This window comes from Hyperoodon ampullatus (genome assembly GCF_949752795.1).
Source record: "Hyperoodon ampullatus genome assembly, chromosome: 17".
NCBI classification, from domain to species: Eukaryota; Metazoa; Chordata; class Mammalia; order Artiodactyla; family Ziphiidae; genus Hyperoodon; species Hyperoodon ampullatus.
The window spans coordinates 7,971,954-7,993,367 of record NC_136930.1 but is presented as its reverse complement, the minus strand read 5'-3'; the positions used below and the strand labels follow the sequence as shown (position 1 = coordinate 7,993,367).

At 41.9% G+C, this 21,414-nt stretch overlaps 1 protein-coding gene across 3 annotated transcripts in view; it reads left to right on the top strand.

The window, feature by feature from the left end:
* The window catches only part of ASPH (aspartate beta-hydroxylase), a gene marked incomplete at its 3' end in the record, with an annotated part of 214,081 nt that overhangs the window by 146,396 nt on the left and 46,271 nt on the right, over positions 1-21,414 (top strand). For all 3 annotated transcript variants that reach the window (XM_079722785.1, XM_079722784.1, XM_079722787.1), the window contains 4 exons: positions 6,186-6,336; positions 9,244-9,380; positions 14,989-15,087; positions 17,119-17,208. In XM_079722785.1, coding sequence (XP_079578911.1) covers positions 6,186-6,336; positions 9,244-9,380; positions 14,989-15,087; positions 17,119-17,208 — 477 coding nt within the window. The remainder of the gene's footprint in view (positions 1-6,185; positions 6,337-9,243; positions 9,381-14,988; positions 15,088-17,118; positions 17,209-21,414) is intronic.

Here is a 21,414-nt window from a genome sequence, read left to right as displayed (position 1 = left end):
AGGAGCAGGGGCGTGCTGAGGGAGGTGACACGGGCAGGCGGGACCAGGGCCTCTCAGGTTGTATTCTCTGTGCGCTGGGGGCCCTTGGAGGGTTTGTGCGTGGGTGTGCCCGTCTGGTTGGTTTTTTTTTTTTTTTTTTTTTTTTGCGGTACGCGGGCCTCTCACTGTTGTGGCCTCTCCCGTTGTGGAGCACAGGCTCCGGACGCACAGGCTCAGCGGCCATGGCTCACGGGTCCAGCCGCTCCGCGGCATGTGGGATCCTCCCGGACCGGGGCACAAACCCGTGTCCCCTGCATCGGCAGGCGGACTCTCAACCACTGCGCCACCAGGGAAGCCCTGGTTGTTTTTTTTAATAACGATCACTTTGGTTGCTTGGTGGAGAATGGTTTCTGGTGGCACAAGTAGAAGCCAGAAGAATAGGAGACCATTGCAGGTGCCCTCGAGATGCGCTGGCTCAGACTGTGGTCGTGGCCATGGAGATGGAGCAGTGGACAAGAGCAGAGCTGAGAAGTCTTGATGATTAGATGTAAGGGTCAGAGAGAAGACTCGAGGGTGACTTCGGGTTTTCCGCGCCATGCGGCTTGCTGGGTTCCAGACCAAGGATGGAAACCAGGCCCCCTGCAGTGGAAGCACGGAGTCCTAACCGCTGGACTGCCAGGGAATTCCCGACTTCAGGGTTTTTGGTTAAGCCATCTAAGGAGAGGATAGTGCCAGGTTCTGACCAGGAAGACTGGTGGAGGAACAGGTTTGGGGAGGTACAAAATCAAGCATTCGCATTTGGTCCTGTGAAGTTTGAGATGCCCATTAGAGATGCAAGTGCACATGTCAAATAGACCGTCGGAGATATGTAGTCTGGAACTCTGGGTAAAAGCCAGGGCTGATGTACAAATGTCAGGCAGTAAAGCTCCTCCAGCCCTGCCTGGGGGGATGAGACTGTCAGCCCTGCTGGGAAATGGCAGATGCGGAGCTGCAGAAATTCTCCAGACGCAGGAGAAGCTGACAACAGCCCTTTGGAGGGGGCAGTGCTGTCACTTGTGGGTGACACTCACACGGAAACTAACACATCTGGAGATGAAACGAGTGTGCTTTGCTCTGGACTAAAGGTGGCAACCACTCGAAATCCAGATGCTCAGATTCTTCCTATCTCCCCCTTAAAAGCTTATTAATTAAATTTGTATTAATTCCGTTTTAATAAATTAAAGTTGTGAAAATTTAATGCAAAGAAGTTCCTTTTATCCATGGTGCAATACAGACTAGGTTTAGCAGACAGCAACTGTATCATTTCTATAAATTAATTTGGTCAGTAATCCTCCAAAATTGCTAAATTGTATTGCTTTTAAGCAAGAGAGAATATATTTATTACCAAAAGATGGTGCCTATTCAAATAAGTGATGTGCTTTGCCACTAGTCCCGGCAGCCATTTGATTAAGGAAAAGCATATTAACTCGAAAGAATAATGATTGGGCCAAATGCTCACCATGGCAAAAATGTTTCATGCTTTAGAATTTTTCCTTATATGTGATGTTAATTGAGGGTACCCAAGTCTAAATAAATGCAATACTTTTTGCACGTGGCACTTGCTGTATTTATACCCTTATTTACGGTCAGAATTTGAGATGTATGCCTCAGCAATATTTTTTATCTCTAAACTATTATGCTACAAGGTGTTATCAATATTAACATTAAGGCAAAATATAAGCATGATACATTAAATTTTAATAGAATAATTTTAAAGAAAGCTTAAATTTGTAGGAGTTTTAAAAATAAAAGTTCAACAGAAGACGGATTTTGTAAGGAGGAGTACGTGATGACTTTTTCGTTCTTTGTTAGCAGATTAAGCAATTACTTTGGAATATCCCAACAAATTTTTCAAATTCAGCAACATTAAGTTAAATAGAAACTACAGTATCCATCATTTCTAAAGTAGCACTGGGGTTTCCCTGGTGGTGCAGTGGTTGAGAATCCGCCTGCCAGTGCAGGGCACACGGGTTCGAGCCCTGGTCCGGGAAGATCCCACATGCCATGGAGCAGCTAGGTCCGTGCGCAACAACTACTGAGCCTGCACTCTAGATCCTGTGAGCCACAACTACTGAAACCCGCATGCCCTAGAGCCCATGCTCCGCAACAAGAGAAGCCACCGCAATGAGAAGCCCGCGCACCGCAACGAAGAGTAGCCCCCGCTCGCAGCAAGTAGAGAAAGCCCGCACGCAGCAACAAAGACCCAACACAGCCAATAAATAAATAAATAAATAATAAAATACATGGGAAAAAAAGTAGCACTGATAGTGTCTTATTCTTTGGATTACTGTGAAAATCAATTTTGACCAAGTTCCTTGAACATCAGACACAAAATTATGAGCTCAATTCATTTTATTATCTTACACAAACCATTAATGCCTCTCAGGCAGAAAATGCCACATCTCAAGCATCTGCAGGCATCTTCCTGCCACAAATAGGAAGGTTGGATGGGGAATTCGTTTGAATCAACAAAAGGCTTTCTGATGTTAATGTCCTGTAGCAAATGCTCAGTTTCAGGGCAAATCCTTTATCTACAGATGCTAAACTAATCAATATCAATCAATTTTGATATTCAAAGCAAAGCCTATCAGTTTTATTTAAGAGACTTTGAAGAATTATGTACTGTTTTAACACTGATATTAAAATTCCATTTCCGGAAGTTCTAAAATGTTTATACTTCATTAAAATGAAGGACCTTGAGGATGGAGGAGGGAAAGGAACAAGGCATGTAGTTGTATCATCTGTCTTTCATTTCAGATTGAGTTTAGTTAAGATATTTGTTCCCCTCTATATAGAGAATGATGTCTCGGTTGACATTTACCCTTGAACTAACCTTGAAGAGACCCTCCAGGTCCGGGATCTGTTCGGTAGCTTGAGGAGGCTACCAGATGAAGAAGGTGAACAAGATGGTCTCCGAAGGGCTCTCTCAGCTCTAGGACTCTGGCATTCTGTGATGTCATCTATGAACGACCATGTTTGGGGGAGTTAACTCACCATAGCCAGACTCACAAGAAACTGATGCTTAAACAGAAAAGCCAGTGTATGAACATACAGAAGGCCATGCAGGCAGGGTGACCAATACAGGACATTGACATTGGACTTCCTCTCCTGGTAGATAAGTCTACTCTGGAGACCATTTGCAGATATGAACAGATTGTTGTATATTCTGAAGCTTTTTTTTTTCCTGTCAAGCACAGGTGAATTGCCCATTTCTAATCTAGAGATTTTCATCCTATCCATTTTCCTTTATCATAAATCCATCCACTGTCCGTCACCACTGATTCAATTCCAGCCCTTATCATCCTGGGAAACTTACCCTTATCAGTACATATTAACAGGTTCTTTCTTTGATGTGGTATTTTCTGAAAAGCTTCCCACAGGTGTCTTACTTTATCAATTTGTGCTGATTCTTGTTAGTTTTTCATTTTGGGGTGGAGGAGGGATGGATCATTTCCTTACTGTGTCCTCAAGTTGTGGAGTTAGACTTTGTTTTGTTTCTGCAGGCATCTACATACTGCCTACAGCACACACTTTGTTTTAACAAGGTAAACATGTTAAATGGGATATTCTGAGAAAAAAATTATACATGCTACTTTTAGCATCTATATCGTTTTTTCCTCAAAGGGTAAGCTTCAAATTGTAGTCTACTAAATCTGATGAGATTTTTGTTTTGTTTTGTTTTTTTGCGGTACGCGGGCCTCTCACTGCCGTGGCCTCTCCCGTTGCGGAGCACAGGCTCCGGACGCGCAGGCTCAGCAGCCATGGCTCACGGGCCCAGCCGCTCCGCGGCATGTGGGATCTTCCCAGGCCGGGGCACGAACCCGCGTCCCCTGCATCGGCAGGCGGACTCTCAACCACTGCGCCACCAGGGAAGCCCCGTCTGATGAGGTTTTGATGGCCCTTTTACAGTTCGCCCCTCTCTTCCTACCGCTAGTATTTCAGTCCCTGTTCTCGTGGCTGTTAGCGTGGATGAACTGCTCTGGTCCTTTTCCCATCCCCTCTCACCTGCTGAAGGACATCATTCTAATTTTTGTGTCCCCTGCGTCATCAGATTTCTGCCCTCTACTGGGTCTTTTTCATCAGCTTAGAAACATGGTGTAATATTTCTCATTGTTAAAAAACACACCCTTGTCTCCACATTACCCTCCAATTACTGGCCCATTTTTCTGCTCCCCTTTACGACGAAACTCCTTGAAAGAGGTGTGTTCACCTCCTTCCCTCCTGTTTTCTCTTGAGCCTCTCAGCTACGGGTCCCCAGCAGCCCCATGGGAATGCTCTTGCTGGGACCCTCAGAGGCATCGCATTGTCCCCAATCCAGAGTGATCTAGTTTCAGTGCTCCTCTTGTTCAACCTGACAGCCACTTCTGATACAATTGATCACTTCCTCTTGATACCTTTTGTCACTTGTCCTCCAGAATACCACTTTTTAAATTGTTATTTTCTTCTCTCTTCCTTCCATCCTTTTTGCTGGTCCTATCCTGGTCCTTTCTGACCTCTGATGACCTTGAAATCTTGCAGCTCTTTAGAGTTCTGTTCTTGGACCTCTTCTTTGCTCTGTCTACACTCACAGCTGCATCTAGCTTCTTAGCTCTAAGTACCCTCTCTATCCTCCATGATTCCCCAGTGTTTCTCTCACTCTGACTTCTCTCCTGAACCCCAGACACATATAGGCACCTTTCTTTCCATATCTCCACTTGGGTACCTAATAGACATTGGGGCTTAAATTTGTCCACCACTGAACTCCTGATCCCATATCCCTACAGACCTGCTTCTTTCTGCTCTAGCTTCCCATTCTCAGGAATGACAGTTCCAGCTGGTCCCTGCTCAAGCCAAAAATGTTGAATTCATCCTTGACTTCTCTCTCCCTTTCTCTTATACTCTACATTCAGACCATCTGCAAGTCTGCTGGCTTTGACTTTCAAAATGTACCTGTAATCCGACCACCTCTTAACCACCTCATTACTGCTACCCTAGTCCAAGTTGCCATCACCCCTTGTCTTGATTCCTGCCTGAATGTCCTAACTGGGATCTCCACTTTTCCCTTTACCCACCTCTGTCTATTCTTCACATCACTGCCAGGGTCCTTTCGACTCATACAGGAGATCACATCAAAAGCCCTCAGTGTCGGGCTTCCCTGGTGGCGCAGTGGTTGAGAGTCCGCCTGCCGATGCAGGGGACATGGGTTCGTGCCCCGGTCCGGGAAGATCCCACATGCCGTGGAGCGGCTGGGCCTGTGAGCCATGGCCGCTGAGCCTGTGCGTCCGGAGCCTGTGCTCCGCAACAGGAGAGGCCACAACAGTGAGAGGCCCGCGTACCACAAAAAAAAAAACCCTCAGTGTCTTTCCTTCTCGTGTAGAGTTAGTGTAGTAGGATTGGCAGTGGCTTACTATAGGCTCTTCATTACCCGATGCCCCACCCTGGCTTACTATAGGCTCTTCAATACCCGATGCCCCACCCCCCATCAGTCTCCTCCGAGCTCCCCTTCAATGTACCAGCCTTTCCTCTATTCCTCACTTCTGCCTTGGGGCCCTTGCATGTGCTGTTCTCTCTGCCTGGAATGTTCTTCTCCCAGGTGTTTTCGTGCCTCACTACTTTCAGGTCATCTCTGATCATCCCGATTAAACTAGCATCCTCCCTGCCACCCCACTCTCCGTACACAGAAGCCTACATTATTTTTATCCACAGCACTTACGGCCACAAGACACATGATACTTTTATTTGTATATTGACTTTCCCTTCTAGAACGAAGCAGAATGAGAAAAGGGCTTTGTCTGTTTTGTTCAATTTGTCTGCCACCTGTCTGGAACAGAATATAGTTGTTGAAGGAATGAATGAACCCAGGAATAACCTAGTGAAAGAACAGGAACTGTGGACTGGAGTTCTGTCTATTAATGATGTATTACAGGATATAAATTCCATCAGCCCTCACATATATTAGTCTTGCTTTTATGATAGTCTTTCTCATCTGTAGCTTAGTAGCTCATTTTTCTTCATATTATTAAAATAACATGCTACGTTGCTTTCCTTTATTTTTTTAATCCTTGACAAAAAGAAAATTTGAATTTGTCTTGAATTACTTTTGAAGCATGTCCCAAAGTCAACTTTTCATAAATAGTTTGAGCAACTGCAAATACAGCTTGTCCTGGGACATTTCTCCCTTCCTCTAGTGTGAAGATGATTTGGCTGAGATGAAGCGGAGCAATGAGATTCTGCGCAGGGCCATCAAGACCTACCAAGAGGCGGCCAGCCTGCCTGACGTCCCCGCAGACCTGGTGAAGCTGAGCTTGAAGCGGCGGTCAGACAGACAGCAATTTCTAGGTGAAATGGAGTAAGAATCCGTTCAGTGGCAATCAATGGCGTGCTTTTATCTGGAAAAAACCTGCAGGCTGTGTATACTTTTAGAAGAGTTTAGTTACATGGAAGGAAACTTGAGTTTTATAACTAATTTCAGGCAACTTCTCTGATTGTGTCAGACTGAAAGAGTAATCCTTCTTAATTACAAAGATGCACATGGTACTTTGCCACTTACCCACCCCACACACACACACTTTAAGGAGGAGGCAAATGACATTCTGAGAGGTTGGATATGTTGCCTAAGGAATCATAGCTAATAAATTAAAAGGTCTGCAGTCAGAAACTTCCTGTCATGCCAAATTCTTCTTTTCTCTCTTAACAATAACCAGCTGATTCATGGTGGCTGAAATCATCAGTGCAACAGTTTTTATAGAGGAATGTTAGGAGTTCTAAGCACTCCAAAAATTTTACCTGTAAGTTTTGACTCTATACTAAAGAAGATGATAGAAAAAAAATTTTTTAATCACTAAGTAAATTTGCAAATGCTTTGAAAAGAGCAGCATAAAGCATCCTTTCTAACTGACCCAGGATCCCAGTGCCAAAGGCAAGGGAGACTCCCTGTACCCTAACTTCATTATAACCAGGCCAGCGATTGGTTCTCTCTCACCTAAAACGCCATCGGTAAGCCAGGAGGGAAGAATCTAAGCCATGTGTCACCCCTAAGGTGGGTTCTCTGCTGGCTGGATAAGTTATGTAGACCAATTATCTCGATTACACTAGGAAATGCTCATAAAAGTAATACTCAAAGTCAACTGAACTTTATATCAAGGATAAGAATTAAAGGTAGTTGTGTTGCTTTGGTAGATGACTAAAATCTGTGACAGGAGTAGAACCTAAGCGGTGATTGGGAACTAGAAGAAATGGTCTTATTCTAGAAGAATGGACTTATATTCATAAGGGCCAGTCCTGGGGAAGGAAAACCTACAGCACACACACAGGATGGAAAAGGCAAGGCTGGGGCTCCATGGAGGCGCTCGCCGTGGGTGCAAAATCCGTGTCACTGAGTTGTCCTCTCTCCTAGGGCTCTGACATGGCTTGCTTAGCACTGTGGAGTTTTTACATGAATTTTGATTTTTTAAAACACGTATAGAATATGCATCTTGGTGACTGAATTTTTGGTGCCCTCTTAAACTTTGCCTCTCTTCCCTCACCCTATTCCTGGCCCAGAGGAAGGACAGCCCACCGGTAGATTTAACCTTCTTTGGAAACAGTCCTTCGGTCTTTGAATATAGTCTTTCCTCCAAATGAGAATGAGACAAGTTCACCAGAGGAGGGGACTCGCGTGCAGAGTAGGTGGTGAAGTCCCTTGCGATTCCAAGCGGAAGGGGCGGGGAGGACATGGCAGCAGGACGGACTCTCACCTGGGCCTTTGTCCTCTGTTGTTTATCTGTTGTATATATAGTGGTGTGTATATGTTAACCCCGAACTCCTAGTTTATCTCCTGCCCTTTCCTCTTTGGTAACCATAAACTTGTGGTCCAACAGGGGAAGTTTAAAAGCAGCAGAAAAGTGAGTCCAAGTGGGGCAGCTGGGGGAGGAGGGGTACAGAGAGGTAAAGTCAGATTTATTAGTGAGGGAATGAAAGGCTGAGCAAACCATCCCAGACTGGCGAGGAATGGGGAGCGGCCCGTTGGGTGAGTTGGTGGTGTTTTATACCAAACCGTTTTTCTGTTACTGGAGCAACCAACTGCATTAGCTTGTGGATGGTCCTACCAGGTCTTGGCTGATTTTCAGTTTGTGGTCAGCAAAGCCCTGTAGGTAATTCATGTTGTCACGTGGACTCTCAGTTTGCACATTTTCCCTTGTACAATTTGTCTTTACAACTGTGGTGAGGAGTGACGACAGGTGGCTCCTGAAATCTTCAAGGTCCATCCAACAACCTTAAAAACGACCTGAGCTATTTTGTAATGAGGTGGGTAGACTTAGAGTCTGTCATACAGAGTGAAGTAAGTCAGAAAGAGAAAGACAAATACCGTATGCTAACACATATATATGGAATTTAAAAAAAAAATGTCATGAAGAACCTAGGGGTAAAACGGGAATAAAGACACAGACCTACTTGAGAATGGACTTGAGGATATGGGGAGGGGGAAGGGTAAGCTGTGACAAAGTGAGAGAGAGGCATGGACGTATATACACTACCAAACGTGAGGTAGATAGATAGTGGGAAGCAGCCGCAGAGCACGGGGAGATCAGCTCGGTGCTTTGTGACCGCCTGGAGGGGTGGGATGGGGAGGGTGGGAGGGAGGGAGGGAGATGCATGAGGGAAGGGATGTGGGAACGGATGTATATGTATGACTGATTCACTTTGTTATAAAGCAGAAACTAATACAAAATAATAATAATAATAAAAAAAAAACCGACCTGAAGCTGGGTTTTCATGACTCGTGTGTGCATGTTCCCCTATTGTCCACCAGAGGGTCCCCTAATACTGGATGATGTCTCCTTTGCTCCAGGACTAGGTCATTCCTGAGAGAAGGGGACAGCATAGTACTCTTACTGGCCTGTTCTGTATTCCTAATTTTAATTAAAATAAATCAAAAATATCCCAGTAAACATTTTTTAATAAGGAACTGGTAACTAACTTAAGAGGGAATTTGACATAAAAGGGTAAATGCTAACACATTTAGAAAATAGAAGTGTCTTTAAAGGATTTATAACCAGCATTATATTCAGTATCTATTTAGGGAAGTAACTGATGCCTTTGCAGCTGCAGGATGAAATTCTAATGGGTACTTAGCCATCAGTGTATAGAATCAGATTTAAGCTGGTCCTCAGGCTCTGTTGAGTAGTCTCTTATGATTTGCAGTCTCAATACAGAGGTGTACAGAATCTGTTTTTATTTATAAATTTTTTTCTTTCCACCAATCAGGTCACATGAGAGGTTCCCTGCTTACTCTGCAGAAATTAGTTGAACTGTTTCCTGATGATACTTCCTTAAAGAATGACCTTGGAGTGGGGTACCTCTTGATAGGAGATAATGATAGTGCCAAGAAGATTTATGAAGAGGTAAGCAAGCAGCAATTTGCTGCTAACAATTAATCAAATTATTTTGAACATGCAGTTCTAATGTTATTTGTAAATTGCATTTAATATGCCTAATCGCTCAATCTCTTTAAGTTAAATCAAATCTGTCTTATTATAGTTGACATATCCTAAATTTTTTCATCTCCCTTTTGTTTTCCACTTCATCAGAAGATTTTAAATTTTAGTTAACACTTGGTACATCAAAACCTTCAACCTATAATTGTGATCTTTTTAAAACTTATATATTGATATTTATCAGTCCACAAGCAGCCTTTCTAAAAGTGTTCTTTATGATAGGAAAAGGAACTGAAAAGCTTATGAGCTTAGACTCATGAACTTAAAAACACATAATCTTGTACGTTTTTCACTAAAAGACCAAACTAGAGAGAGACTACAGAACGCAAGCCTTTTTGAGCACATGGAATAAATGACTCACCTTTCAGAGGGCATTGACTACCTGATCTTCTAGCAAGGATTCCTTTAAAAGGATGTCTGCCTTATCATGGATGCTCTAATGAATAACTGCTAAGTCACAAGTAACTATATAATCTAGAAAACTAGGACTCCTTCAAGCAATGAGGGACGTTATTTGGTACAAGTTAAAACAGGATAACAAATGAACTTTGAAGCTGGAGCAAGTTAATGCCTCTGTGAAAGAAAGATGAACACATTTACTTGTTATTCTTTACTTTAGGCCTCGGGATCAGTGGTTTTCAGGCTGGTGCACTTTGCATCAAAATGTCCCTACTCAGTAGAGACAATATGATTCCTTCTTTTTTTTTTTTTTTTTTTTGCGATACGCGGGCCTCTCACTGTCGCAGCCTCTCCCGTTGCGGAGCACAGGCTCCGGACGCACAGGCTCAGCGGCCATGGCCCACGGGCCCAGCCGCTCCGCCGCATGTGGGATCTTCCCGGACCGGGGCACGAACCCGCGTCCCCTGCATTGGCAGGAGGACTCTCAACTACTGCGCCACCAGGGAAGCCCTCCTTCTATTTTTAAAATGCTGTCAGGTATAGTGATTTCATACTCAGTCTCGAGACTGGGTCCACCCACAAAGGGGTGCTTTCCTCCTTTTATTGCCTTTGGTCCCATAATTGGGAATCACTGGATTTAGGAGCAGTTGTCTTTTGACCTTTGTCCTGACTTTTACATTTTCTGAGAGAGCAGAAGTAAGACCTTTGCTGTTTGTAGCATCTCTAATATCTATTCAGAGTGGGTTGAGCTTACAGTGTTGAAAATTTGTGCCCCGTGCTAAAGTACCTGTTACAGGTCATAAAATAAGTCCCTACGGGGCCTTGTATTTGCTCATGGCTGAGTGCCCTGCCTTGTAAAGTTTGGCTAAAGGAAACATCATGTATCTCAGTGATCCAGGAACATATGAATATAAGAACTGTCAAACTATATCAGACATACCCATTATTCTGCCACGGTCACAAGGCACAGAGATGAAATATAGAATTTCTCCCTTCCTCCCTCCCTCCCTCCCTCCCTCCCTCCCTCCCTCCCTCCGTTCCTTCCTTCCCAAAAACCATGATCAAGTGTCTACAGGGTGTCAAGCACATCTGAGGTTAGGGCAGGATCTGAAAGCATCCTGGTTTCTTTCACCCACTATGGATTTGTCCTTCTCCAGCTTTTCAAGACCTTCCTTAAATATATTCCTTCTTTTCACCTGGTACTAAATCTCAACTATATGAAACATTTTACTTCATTTTGAAAAATAAAACGTACCTGCTGTTGTTTATACATTTGAAATCATAACCTCATCGGAATAAACATAACAGGATGCAGAAAGTCTAAATTACAGCCTTATTATACAACCGAGTGAGTTTCTTTTTGAAGAAGCATCGCTAAACTGAAAATAAGTGTGGGGTTTGCCTGTTGTTCCCTCCTCTGACTGCTAAGTTAATAAGGTCAATAAACTGAATCTGATAGATTCTCTTTCCTTTGCTAAAGTTTATTCTGATATGTTTATGTCTCAGTCAAAGATCATTTTCAGCAAACGGATATTGTTATTTTATATTTATCTTCATGTCGATTTTTATCTTTGAGTAAATTTATGAAAATCATTGATCGTTCCCTTTCTGGGTTTTGTTTGTTTGTTTGTTTTGCTGCTTTTAGTTTCAACAAAGACTGACCCACACACACTTGCTTGGGAAATGGTAGTTAAGGAGACAAACACAGAGTATGCCGTCATGGAGTTACAATCTGGTACCAAGTCACTAATCTTGGTTAATTTTAACTTCCTCGATATCTTTCAAATCCCCTCCCTTTTTAACTCAGGCCCCATCATCTCTTGCCTAAAGTAGGATAGATCCACTCTGTCCAGGCTTGTTCTCCTATGATCTTCATCAACACAAAATGCCAATCCTACCTCCCACCCTTGGCTTCAGCTCTTGTAGTGGTTCCCACTGCCCACAGCAGTGATCTTCAAACATGTTCCATTGCATCCCCTTGCAGTAAAAACTGTTCAAGCAAAAACTTGTGATATGTATGTTTATGTGTTTATATATTATGTCTTTGTATATATGTACTAATCTGTGATGTACATTGTGAAAGGTCCACATTCTCAAATAGGTCTTAAGATGAAATGAAATATTTCAAATACTTTTAAAATTTCATTTAACTGCCAACATTTTTTTAACTCACACTGAAAAATTGATATTTTAGTAATGTCCACGTGCAATACTATTTATGATTATATGATTTTTTAGTCCTGGTAGTGTGTCCTGCAGAGTTAGTGCTGGAACTAGAAATGTCAGCTCTGCCAGTTTGTTGTTGTCTGTGCTTTGTGTGTGTGTGTGTGTGTTTTTGTATGTGTGTGTATATGTAAAGAGAGAGAGAGAGAATCTGTGTAACATTTTTAGTGTTAATCTCAATTTGGTTTCCTTAGAAATCTTCATTTTCTGAGGGTTTGTTGATTACAAGTAGATAATACAACCTGTGCATCCATTATGCACCTCATGTAAACAGCAGTAAGCACAGTGGGTGACCATAAAGAATCAAGCCTGGAGGGCAGCCCTGTCGGTCACTCTGGGTCCTGATCGCCCACCCTCTCCTCACAGCAGCAGGTGTATGAGTGGGACGTGGGACTGTCCACCATGCAGATGAGAGGAGAGCCCTGGAGCAGTTGCACAGTCCATATTATATTTCAGAGACAGATATGGGTAGAGCATTTGTCATTTCTTTCCACTCCCCCCGAGGATTATCTTGTACGTGATACTGAACAGGACCTTCCGTGGTTTGCCTCCTGTCCTTTTCTCCAGTCTCACTGCCTTTGCTGTTCCTGGCCCACTATTCCTTTTTATTCACTTTCTCCTGTGCCTTGAACGCCTCCCCCAAAGTCCCCCACCTTCCTTTTCCCTGGTGAACTCCTATTCATCCCTAAATACCTTTTAGCACTCGCCCCTGCCACACCCACCCTAGAGTGAGCTAGGTGCCCGTCCTCTGTACCCCTGCGTGCCTCACCCCTGTCGCTGTGCTTACACTTACCACGGTGCATTGCTGTGGTCTGCTTGTGAGTCTGTCGCCTTCTCCTGACTGAGAGCTTCCTGAGAAAAGAGAGTATATCTCATTTATGTTGATGTGTCCAGAGCCTAGAAAAGTTCTGTGTGTTCTAAAATAGCTAGTAAATTAATACGTTTGCTCATTACTTGAGATGATGGCTGTGTCTACAGTAAACAGAAATGTCATCTGTGTAGCTGCAATAATTGTAATAATTCCTTCATAGTTGTGCTACCAGAAATGTGATCAGCCTCAGTACAGTTCAGTTCCAGAAGTGTTTACTGAGCTCTTGCTCAGCACCTGACTCAGTAACAGCGCCGTGGAAAGTGCAGCAGAGGCAGAGTCTGGGCTCTCAGAGATCTAGCTGGGGAGTCGAGCCCGGCACGCACCCATCCGTTCACTTAGTACAGAGTTCTCCACGACCTGCCACGTGCCCAGCACTGCTCCAGGCACTGGGGGTCAGCAGTGAGTGCAACAGACAAAATCCCTGCAGAGTTTCCATCTGTGTGGAGGAAATCCAAGTAAAATAAGTCAGATGGTGAGGAGTGCTATGAAGAAAAAGGAGTCTCACCATAAACAAGTTAGAAAGCGATAGTGATGCAGCTGGAGGGTCTGTTTTATATCAGGTGATTCGGCTTAGGCTTCACTGAGATGCTAACCTTTGAGCAAGGATTTCATCACAGTAAGGGAGTGGGCCATCTGGATGTCTGGGAGAAGACGGTTTGAGGCAAAGGAGTACTGTGTGTGCAAAGGTCCTGAGGCAGGGGTGCCTTTGGCCTTCTACGCAGCAGCAAGGAGTCCAGGGTGCCTCAGAGTGGCTGATGGGGGTGGATAGGAGAGGAGGCCAGAGAAGTAGAGAGGCCCAGCCCAAGGGAGGTCTTAGAGACTGTTCCTAGAACTTGGTCTTACTCTGAGTGAAATCGAATCCCTTTGGGTTTTGCATAGAGGAGGGATAAAATCTGACTTAGGATTTAGTGTGTCCTTTCAGGACCCACGTGGAGAATGGGTTACAGGAGAGTGGGGCTGGGGTTCAGAGGGTCGGCAGTTAGGCGGCTCCTGTAAGAAGGTAGCAGAGAGACGATAGACTTGGACCAGGATGGCAGCAGTGGAGGAAGTGACAAGGAGTTTGATTCTGAACATATTGTGATGGTATCATTGTCTGGATTTGCTAGTGGATGAGGTACAGGCGCAGGTGCAAGATGGAAAACACTAAAATATTGGCAGGGTGCACTGTGGACTCACCAAGAGTATGGGGTCCCTGCCCAGCACACTTACTCCTTCTGTGTAAAAGATCCCATGACTCCCTTTTCCTACTCAGGCTCAAGGATGAAGAGAAGCTGTAGGATATTCATCTTTTCTCTACATGCGTTCAACTCAAACCTTCTTCATCCTTCACTTTTGGTCTGTAAATTAGTTTGTCTAAGCAGCTTCACAAGTTGAATGTTGTTTTGGTTTCTCACTGCTAATATTTAATTTAGAGGCATTTTGCATAATTTATCTTTAATCATAGTAAAGGTATACGATAATAAACAATGATCTGATTTATATTAAATATTTACCTGGGTTTTATCACAGAATATTGGATTTGGTCACCACTTTATCCTCAGTCCTTAAAATAGTCTGGGTGTTCAAGAAATTTATGATGGATCATGATATATTTTGAATGCAAATCTAAATTTTCTCGTAATTAAGGCAATGTATAAAGCATGTACATAAAGAAATGTATAATAACCATTTGGAGTTGACTTCAAGTAAAGCTAATTTAAAGCAGTTTTTCCTGATCACTAAAAAAATACTGAAGTCATGAAATTGACAGAGGTTTTGCTGATTTGCATTGTTAAAGCAATGCTTTAATGGTCATTGCCTTTTTATTCATTTCTTCATTCTTGGAGAACATTTTGAATTGAGGGGAAATGGGGCCATTTAAGCCTAATGTATTACAATGAGACAAAACACTAGAGCATTTTAAGCTGTAACATCATAGTCCAGTCCAAATACTGTACAGCAAAACTAATTAAAATTTGTTTTGATGGTCATTTGTAGAATTCATAGTCCATCACAATAGCTTTTTGTTTTCTTTGAGTTTAGGTTCTGAATGTGGCGCCTAATGACGGTTTTGCTAAAGTGCATTATGGCTTTATTCTGAAGGCACAGAACAAGATCGCTGAGAGCATCCCCTATCTAAAGGTAACTCCCTCCCTTCCTCTGTTTTCCTCTTCTGATCCCTTTGAGTCATTTGGACACCCTTGATTATATATTGTAGATTGATTGGCATGCACTGCTGACTCTTTTCAATGCTAAAATGTACACCCTTGGACCATGACATCCACAGACAGTGTGGACCTTCAGCATAATCAAGAGTATCAGAGGTAGAAGTACCAACCATGTGAGCAGAGACTATTTGGAAAAAATTTTATGAAGAAATTCCTAAAACTGCAGTTGTTATTAGTTGATAAAATATTTTAAAATATGGACAATGTGTTAAGTGTTACTTTTACAATTTAATTATACATTGAAATGACTTTGAACAGGGCTCACGGAAACCTTTACAAAGAGAGGTAACAAATGCAGACTGAATAGGTCAAATCCCCAAGAGCCTAATTGCTTTAAAGACTCAGATTAAAATATGCTATCATTTTTTTCTCACATAAAAATTGAAGTTCACCAGAATCACATTTGGTCTGGCTCAGGGGTCTCCAACAGAACTTACTGCCACAAAGGAAATGGTCTTTATTTTTATCCTCTAATATGGTAGCCACTAGCCACATGTGACTCTTGAGCATCTAAAATGTGGCTGGTGTGACTGAGGAACTGAATTTTTTATTTTAATTGTAATTTAAATAGTAACACTAGCTAGTAGCTACCATATCAGCCAGGTAGCTGATTGACTACTTGTGAACTTTAAGTAGCACTTTTGTGATCCACCTTTGTGATCTCTTTCTTTCACATGACTTTGATCCGAGATCCCAAATAGTGACCCACTGATTGCAAGTAGCTTGCATGTTCTATTTGACCAGCATAATTCTCTTAAAAACAATTTTAATTGCTTGCCTTAGTTGAAAATCTGAACATTTTATGTAATCATGCAGATTTCTGGTGTCTCTGGAAAGTTCACATGTGACCCACATCTCAGCACAGGAGCTGAGCAATGGTGTCCCCTTGAGGTGGGCATGCACCCCTCAGTCTGTCTTGGCTGTCACTGGGCCTCTGCAACCTGCCTGTTCCCTACCGTGACCCTGTGGGCCTGTGGGTTTTTCTGATTTGAAGTGTTCCCCTTAGGTTTCCTTTCATATAATAAGGACCTAACAGTACTCTCCTGGCTCAGAGATGAGGAAGTGGAGGGCAGGGTTCGTTAGTTAATGAGCAAGGACGTTTATTTGAGTGTCAGTCAGTCAAGAGCCAAGTTCACAGCTCTCCTCTCATGAGTGATGCTTCTGTTCCATGCTGCCATTTTCCAACATTATGCAAATAAAATTTCTTCTGAGTAAAAGATAATGGGCTTCTTGTGAAAAGGCCTCAAAGATGCAGTTTTTTAGACATTTAAATATGTTGTATCTTCATCCTTCTTTTACTTTTCTAAATTCATTCTCTTGCTTTAATATTTTCTCTCTTTCTTATTTTTACATAAATTTAAATTTCAGTTCTTTTGTGGACAGTGGGGATGGAAATCAGCTAAGTGTTTTAGGATAGGAAGTGTTTAATAAAATTAAAGATTCCAACTGGCTTTAATCCTGTTGTATGTTCTGTCAAAGATTTCACTGAAAAGTGAGGATACATTTGTTTTGAGTGGAAAAAAAATATTACTTGCAGTTGGGTCTCTATCATTTCAAACATCTATGAGCAACTAAACATTTTGGTTCAGGGATAAAAAAGCCTCTAGGTGACATATGGTCAGATTTGGAGAGCAAAATAAATGTGATAGAAACTCAGACAAAGAAATTCTTTGAGATATTGAAATGCGATTGCTCCTGCAGAGACAGTTCACAAAGCGTCATACTGACTTTATGGGGTATTCCACTGTTAATTGATGATGAATATATTGTTAAGTTGAACTTTATCGCCTCCTTTTGGCTTTGCATTGTAAATGTTGACCAGTAACCTAATTGCCAAACTTTAATATTGAGGTGATTTTCTGACTCTTAGAAAACATTAAGTACATCAGTGAATTAAATCTGGTATTTAATTCTTTCATAAATACTGACACTGTCCTTTCTACAGGAAGGAATAGAATCTGGGGATCCTGGCACTGATGATGGGCGATTTTATTTCCACCTGGGGGATGCCATGCAAAGAGTTGGAAACAAAGAGGTAATGCATTCGTGAAGTTTTTGTTCTCTTTAACAGAAGATAGAGGAGGGGGAACGTATTTCTATGAGAGAGTTACAGTTGAAAAATATGTGTTAAGCATAAACTTTTGAAGGTGGTGATTTAAACTTTTTGTAACAACCTAACAATTCCTACTAAATCCTATAAAGAATTTTGGGGATTTGACTTTTATAATTTCTTTAAAGAAAGTATCTGAATAATCATGAGTGGCCTCTTAATTAGTGTGCCTGTGTGTATATCTGTGTGTGTATCTATAGAGATAGATATTGCCTTGAAGAAATATTTTTAAAATTATGAAATGAAAAGATGTGTTTGAAATATTTAAAATATTTTTGAGATAATTTTACAGTTTGCCTAGGTTTATTTTTATTTTATTTTGGAATTTAAAAAGTAGTTATTTTTAGGGCTTCCCTGGTGCGCAGTGGTTGAGAGTCCGCCTGCCGATGCAGGGGACACGGGTTCATGCTCCGGTCTGGGAAGATCCCACATGCCACGGAGCGGCTGGGCCTGTGAACCATGGCCACTGAGCCTGCGCGTCCGGAGCCTGTGCTCCGCAACGGGAGAGGCCACAGCAGTGAGAGGCCCGCGTACCGCAAAAAAAAAAAAAGTAGTTATTTTTAGAATGAAGTCTTTATTCAACTGATTCCTAGGCACACTGAACCCAGTAGTTAATTGTGTAATTTACCTTCCAAAATATTTATTGCCAAGTTGAAGATGAATACCTATAGCTATAATAATGACTGGTATTGACACAGAAAATATAGTAGCTAAAGCAAATCACATGTTTTCTTTGTGATTATTCCTTTTTTTCTGAGTACAGTGTCAGCTTCTTTAAACATAACATTTGGTCATTAATCATGACATCATACTATGTAAATTCCCAAACTCTCACCCTCCACTGTGGTTCCCACAACATTGCTGGGCTGTCCTTCACCATCGCATGGCTCTAGGCTGGGCTGTCCTTAGAGTCAGGGATCAAGGGCTGTAGTGAGTCCTTGGTTCTTTGTAACCATGCATTCCATATATGTAATAAAGTGACATCTAAGGATAACATAGGTTCGGGTTTCTAAAATTAATAAGAACATGGGACCATTTGGACAATTGAGGGTTCACTGGAGCAAGGGGTTTTGTGATGGGGTAATTGCCAGCTAGTGACAGGAACCAATTTTGGGTAACAGAAATTTGGATAATTGACACTGTTTTCTTTATACATTTCTATGTATCTATACCTTTCCCCCTCTGACCTACCAGTCAATCAACTGGAATAGAATGAGAAATGAGAGACAAAGAGAAAGAAGGGAGAAGAAATTGCTGAGTAGTACTTTTGTGTTCCTTCATTCTTTTAAGATGCAAATGCCTGGTACCTCCTTTGAATTAGAGGGATAAGAAAGACTTTGCTACAGTATCTAACACTTGATAAGTGTTCCTATGTGATTGCTATAAATGTAATTGTCACTAATTAATTTACCTTTCAACATCTCATGGTCCAGGACAAAGGCAGATAAAAGAAGTCTGTGATTTATTCTCACATCTTAGATGAAAACAGCCCTTACTTCAAGGGCAAAGAATTCACCACCACACATTGTTAAGGGCTTGGGATTTGAACCTATGGGGTTGTTCTATCAGCTTAATTATCATTAAGATGCAAAGAACAGCACAGTTCTTGAATTTAAAAGCTCACAAAGATTCATCCTTATAGGAGAAACAAGCCTATAGAAATCCCACGTTAGCATATTCTCCATATTAGATGTTGAATCTGAGTTGACTCTGGTGCTCTGAGTTTTCATACCGGGAAGCAACCCTCCTTCGTGCCCTTAAACTCTACTCCAGGAACGAAAGGAGAAGCAATCCCACAGCCTCTGTGCTGCAGAAGCTGACAATAAAGTAGTTTTGGCTTTTCTCACGGGATCATTTCGTATGGGCAGGAAGCGGGAGAAAGACCAATCATGATACTCTTGTAGCAGTTCAGCCTCAGCTTTTCCCAGAATTTCTGTAACTCCCAAATCCACGTTCGAGCTCTGGTCTCCTACTCAAAGTCCACAATCTACTGCCTGCCTAGTTTCTCCACACGATGCCGCAGTGGCAGCTCACTTGTTCTCCTCTAAACCACGTTTCTTCCTGGGTTCTGGCTCTCACTGGATGGCATTGCCAACTCCCAGGATCCAGACTTGAATCAGCTTAGCTCCTCCCTTTCCTGTGACAAGCCCCCTCCTCACTCCAGTCCGGTCAGGTCAGTCAGCTTCTTTGGATGTCTGGCGACCATCTCATCTTCCCTCTTGCTTGGTCGGTGTTCTAATTCCAGCCTTTGTTACCGTCCACCTCTGTGTTGGCTGCAAGAACCTGGTTGTCATTTCCTGCTTTAGTCTTACTTTCTTCCAGGCATCTTGGGCTCAAGAAGCCCATGGTGCAAAATAGGGATAAAGCCCTCTTCCCAAATGATGGCATTCATGGTTCTCCCAGGCCAGTTGAACCACCTGTTCTCATCACAAGTGTGTGTCCCATGTCCCCCTGTGCACCACGCTCCAGGCAGAACAGGCTCTGGCTGGGGTCACGTACCACGGGCCCCAAACGTGGCCTGGGCTTTTCTGAGTTAGACTCTCTTGACATACTATTTCTATGTAGTTATGTAGTGAGTGTGTGTGTGTGTGTGTGTGTGTGTGTAAACTATACCTGGTATTAATTTAAAGTATAGCAGACATTGATATAGACCATATTTAACAAGGTGCCCAGGTATGCTTTCTGTCTATTTTAGTATTCCTGTAAAGAGGACATTTTCAGAGGATTCTAACAACTTGATCATGGATTTTCTAGCAACTTTTATTGTGAGGTAGTCTAGATGTTTAAAAAAAAAAAAAAAAAAAGCAGTCTGGCTGAATTCATTGGGTCCCTTATATAATTGAAGGTATCGTTGAAGATGATTTTTTTAAATTTCAAATATATCATTTCACAGTTTTGTTTCTCTAAAAGTTAAATGGCAGAGGGTATAAAACCAAGGGCCCTGTTTGATGCACTTTGAGTGTCAGAAAAGCTCTTATGGGCAGTTAAACATGCCCCTGTAAGCAAAGTCTCTTGCCCAGACATTCAGCCTGGTGAGTGTTAAGGCCAAGACTGAAATCTAAGACTCCTAACTCCTGAACTAGAGTTATAAGTTTTTCTATAATATGTATATTAATATAATATGATAATAATGTAATATATTTTCCTATAATAATTTCTTTCTCACTACTCTAACAATATGCCTAGTCCTTAAAATGAATTGTTGATGATTAAAAATCTAATGGACTGTAAGAGTTTCCAAAAATCATCTGTTGTAATTAGTAATGTTGTTTAACACTGAAAATTATAGGAAACAAAATCCTAAATTTAAATTGGACAAAAATAACTGAAATTATCAATTTAATTTCAAAGGTAAAATGCTATATTTTTTGAAATCAAAGAACCGTGAGCCGTTTTTAAAGAAATTACTTTATGGTTACCACTTACATGTATTTCAAGGAAAACATATAAGTGATTAGTATATACATTCTTAATTTGAGATATTATTGAGAAAGATAATTAAGTAAGAAGATCCCTTGTTATAGTTTTTTTTTTTTTAATGATACAAAGATAGAAGGAAAGAGGAATAAATTGCCAATAAATTGCCCTGGGTGATAATTCAACATATTTAGTCTTTTTAAATCTCAGATTGAGCATTTGTAAAATGGAGCTATTTGGGGTTATTGGAAAGATCAAATGAAATTATGCATGCACAAGCCAGTAGTAAGCTGAAAAGTGTTACTGAAAATAGGAGTGGTTCTGCTATCACACTTGATTTTTCTAAAGAAGGAAATTTTGACTTATGAATTTTAAGAGACTTAAAAGTTATTATTTCTTACATCTAAAGTAAGATGGGGTTTTATGAAGATATTCTTCTATCTTCTTACTCTGCTTGATATTAACTGCCTGTTTTCACTGATCAAAATGTGTATTTGAAATCACTTCAAAAGTAATCATTAGATCAGAATTAAAATAATGGAGGGGATACCATTAGGCACACTCCTAGAACCGTCTTCCAGTCTAAAGACAGTGGGGTGAGCACAGTGCAGGAGGCATGTGGGGAGGGCCCCTGGGAGAGGTTATGGTTCCGGCGTCCTTTGAAGGGCACGTGTGGAGCTGCAGACTGCAGCCAGCTGTCCCTGAAAAGCCTAG